This window comes from Aplysia californica, unplaced genomic scaffold (assembly GCF_000002075.1).
Source record: "Aplysia californica isolate F4 #8 unplaced genomic scaffold, AplCal3.0 scaffold00114, whole genome shotgun sequence".
NCBI classification, from domain to species: domain Eukaryota; kingdom Metazoa; phylum Mollusca; class Gastropoda; order Aplysiida; family Aplysiidae; genus Aplysia; species Aplysia californica.
This window is the reverse complement of record NW_004797384.1, coordinates 668,232-672,117: the sequence shown is the minus strand read 5'-3', so window position 1 is coordinate 672,117 and position 3,886 is coordinate 668,232. Positions and strand designations below refer to the sequence as shown.

The window sequence follows — 3,886 nt, the reverse complement described above, 5'->3', positions numbered from 1 at the left end:
AGGGGGTAAAACAAAAAAACCCAACAGCAGCCGTGAGATTATTAGGAGTTAATCCTCCTCACATTGCTTAATAGTCCAGTGCTTGTGACCTCTATGAGAGTGGTCCGATAGGGGTGAACAGGTTAGGTCTATTTATGTGGAAAAGAAAGTTTCGAGTGTTGTGCACACTGCTCATCGATGATTTCCTGAACATAATATATTTAAATTTATGAGGTCAACAACTATCACGATCAATGGGTTAATTTGACTCCCACGATATTCTCAGATCCCAAATTATGGAAGGGAAGCAGTGATTATTTGATTATGTAGACGATTCGCCCCTAGCTCTATCAGATGCAGTGTGTCTATTTACTCAAAATGCACGCACAACCTGCGATCTTGACGAGTTTTGAACGGGATGTTCTTTATTGATCAGTAAACTTAGCCTAGAAAAATTCGCAATTGATTAAAAAGTGGAACATAATTGGAACGTCTTTTTATGTCCCCCCAGGCCTATAAATTGAATTAGCTTCCAAGGCTCAGCCAATTAACTTTGAACTCTGTTGCTATCGTTTGTCCTCTTTGGCAAGCTTGCTATCATTAGGCCCTAATTATTGCTATTAATTTTCCATGATGAATTTCGTACTCCATCGTCGACGTTTCATTTTTCTCTTCAGGTTGAAAGAGCTTCTACATCTTCAAGGGAATGAAAGATAAAAAATCGTATTTTGTACAGTAGACGTATGTCGTTTTGGTAAAGTCTAAATTCTCTTCTTTATCGCTTCTGGTGTAAATAGTCCCATTAGAACTGACAACCATAAAAATCAGAGACAATAATGATCCTGAAGGAAATGAAAGCCTGTTTTACATGTATAAAGAGCCTAAATTTCAACATTTTATGTTTTTCTGTTCCCAGCTGAAAAGAATTCTCACTACAGCTGCCGATGGTTTGCCTTCAGAGGCATCAGAGAAAAAGATGGCAAGGAAGACCGGGTTCTCTGCAGAGCCAGTGTGTGATTTTTGCCGGCGCAGTTCTCTGAGTAATGCTGCTGGGGTGCCAGAGATTCTCCTTTTCTGCAAAGATTGCACTGCCAGAGGTGAGTTCGAAGCAATTGTTCATTTTTCAATTTACTTTTTAAAAAGATATAGTTTAGAGTGATTTGCTTTTCGTATTCATTTATACTTACTGTTTTGTTATTTGAACATTATTTCTTTCAGTTTGTTTATGCCAATATTTTGCTCTTTTTATTCTCAGTTGTGTCAGATATGAATTTTGGAATGTTATTTTCTTTGAGAATGTGTCTTTCCTTTAACACTCCCCTATTTTCATTTTAACTTTGCTTTAAGTTTGGTCTTAGCTTTCAGAGACAAAATCATTGTACATGTTACATAATATTATTTTGTGCGTGTTTGGGTTTGGTATCTATCTGGGGGTATCATATGTGCGGAGAGAGAGAGAGAGAGAGAGAGAGAGAGAGAGAGAGAGAGACAGACAGACAGACACACAGACAGGCACAGACAAATAGACAGACAGACAGACCGAGACTGAGAGGCAAAGTATGAGAATGGTATAAATTCATATAAAGAATGCTGAGAAGTGTATCTGACAAGGACAGAGCCGTGGAATATCAGACAGGGCACATTGTCACAATGTGTATTTCCATTTCCATATATATGTGGATATGTCATGATGCAGTGGAATGGGGAGCTTGCTAATTTTTGGGCATATATAGTGTTATTGATGTCATCTTAAAGCTTGCTCATGTGTCTTGCTTTTGATGAAAAAAAATACCCATTCATCTTGAATAGAACATAAGTTATTTGCATTTAAAGGAGAAAGAGTAGAGGCAAAGGTCGTAAAATTGCAAGAAAATGGCCACCAAAGTTTGATGACTTCCGAAGGGTGAAAGTCTCTAGAAACTGCTAATTAACATTTTTTGTGTGCCTCTGATCAACATTTTTCAGCAAAATCCTCTCAGAGATGTGCTTTTAAGAAGAGAAAAAAAAAAGATGACAAAAATTGCCCAAAGAGCGAAAAAAAATGCCAGCTTTTTTTTCAACATCATTATTTTGACGAGCACTTGATTTCATCCCCCAGATATGTGAAGTGTATCTTCCTATATTTCATGAACACAATTTTCCTCCCCATCCCTCACCCCCCCCTTCCATCTCACATCCAGTGCACAATACACACTCCCTCTTTCTTGTCCTCCTCAGCTCACCCGTCCTGCATGAAATACTCGCAGTTGCTGGCGTCCCGTGCCTCCAAAGGTCCGTGGCAGTGCATGGACTGTAAGACATGCATCGTGTGTCAAGACCCGGGCAGTCCGGTAGGTGAACATGTTCCCTCCGCCAGCTATGCACTCCGCCAAGTTAGATAAAGGGCTGATGATGAAATGTATAATAATAATATCGTTTCGCTCATAAGATAAATGCGTAAGTCATTCTTAGCCATTTTGAGAAAATGAGAAAAAAATTGGTTATTTCGAACAATTGACTCTGGTGTTGTGCGTTAAAAGAGTCCTATCCTTCTACCAACAATTAGGTTGTGGAAAGGGATGTTCCTTAATGGCATAGACGGTTGGTAGAAATAAAGTTTTTCTTTATTTTTTTTTATCTAAAAGGGAATAGATGATTCCATATGTCAAGCCCTGATAGAATGCAGTCTTGCTAAATCCTCATTAGATGCTGGCGTCTAGTTTCATCTGTCCGTGTCAGAAAAAACAAGGTAAATTGTAAGTTGGTCTAAGGAAATCAGGAATGTCGCCTCTGGGTCATTTTTAGTTTTTGTCCTTTTTTGTAAAGCAGGTATCTTCCTGGTTATTATACACTTTAAATGTTTAATTATCTTTTCTATAAGATGAGATATTGCATTTTGAAATAACAAAATGTGGAAAAGTAAGAACTGAGAAAAATGCGTTTAAAGTTACACTGTTATTGTCTTTTAATATCTGAATGCAAATGGAAAATAAATTGGGAAAAGTTTTTTAAAAGTGGTTTATACAAAATACAGCTCTTTAATTATTTTTTTTTAATGGTTGGAGAACCTCCTGGTATGTGTAAATCAAAATCGACCTGAGTTGACCACATCGACTATTTTTACCGATATTTCGATTCGAGGTTTAGCGACATATTCTTGGTTTCCTCAGATCATCTCACGAATGCTTCTGCTGACCTGAGACTTTACCCTATCAGGAACTGCACTCTTAAATTAATTGTATGCCGCACTTGCAAATCTAGCAGTGCACCCAAATTTGAAGAGTACTTACTTCTGATCCGTCTGTTCACCTGCCTTGCGCTGTGGACTCTGTTCTGGCTTGATGTGTTTGTGACGTTGTGTCTTTGCTCCTTCTATAGACTCGTCAAGTCATTGGCATGTCTTGTCTTCAGGACCAGATGCTTTTCTGTGACGGCTGTGACAAGGGATACCACATGAGCTGCCACCAGCCTTCTATCAACAAGAAACCCTCTGGTAGTAGTTTGTCTTCTTTGTTGAGTCAGCATCATCATTGTCTTTCTCACCCGGCATCAAGTATACCACATAGGCCAAAAACAAAGACTTTCCACCTTTCACTATCCTGGGCTAGCCTCTTGATGTTATTCCATGTCTTCCCACTTTTCTGTAAATCAAATTTCTTTTTTGAATGCTGTGTGTAAACTTAATGACAGGATGCGGGTAAGGCTTGATCAGTTGGATACAAGAAACTCTCTAACAGAATGGACATTGAACTTCTCATAACCGATACTGCATACATCGACAAGACATAATTTGTTAGTATTAAATTCCCTCATAAGATGCGGTGTGTAAATATGTTATGGTAGAATAGCACCATTAAAACGTCAGCAGTCCTCTGTCAACAAGAAACATCATGGAGTGATATGTAAAATGCACCAAGCCACATCAGCC

General features: G+C 38.5%; 1 protein-coding gene across 2 annotated transcripts in view; it reads left to right on the top strand.

Annotated features, from left to right (window-relative positions):
• LOC101863095 (atherin) overlaps window positions 1-3,886 on the top strand; it is a 48,162-nt gene that overhangs the window by 36,328 nt on the left and 7,948 nt on the right. The window contains exons 2-4 of one of the 2 annotated variants that reach the window (XM_005095810.3): window positions 896-1,076; window positions 2,197-2,309; window positions 3,337-3,451. In XM_005095810.3, coding sequence (XP_005095867.1) covers window positions 896-1,076; window positions 2,197-2,309; window positions 3,337-3,451 — 409 coding nt within the window. The remainder of the gene's footprint in view (window positions 1-895; window positions 1,077-2,196; window positions 2,310-3,336; window positions 3,452-3,886) is intronic. The other variant, XM_005095811.3, reaches the window with a different exon arrangement.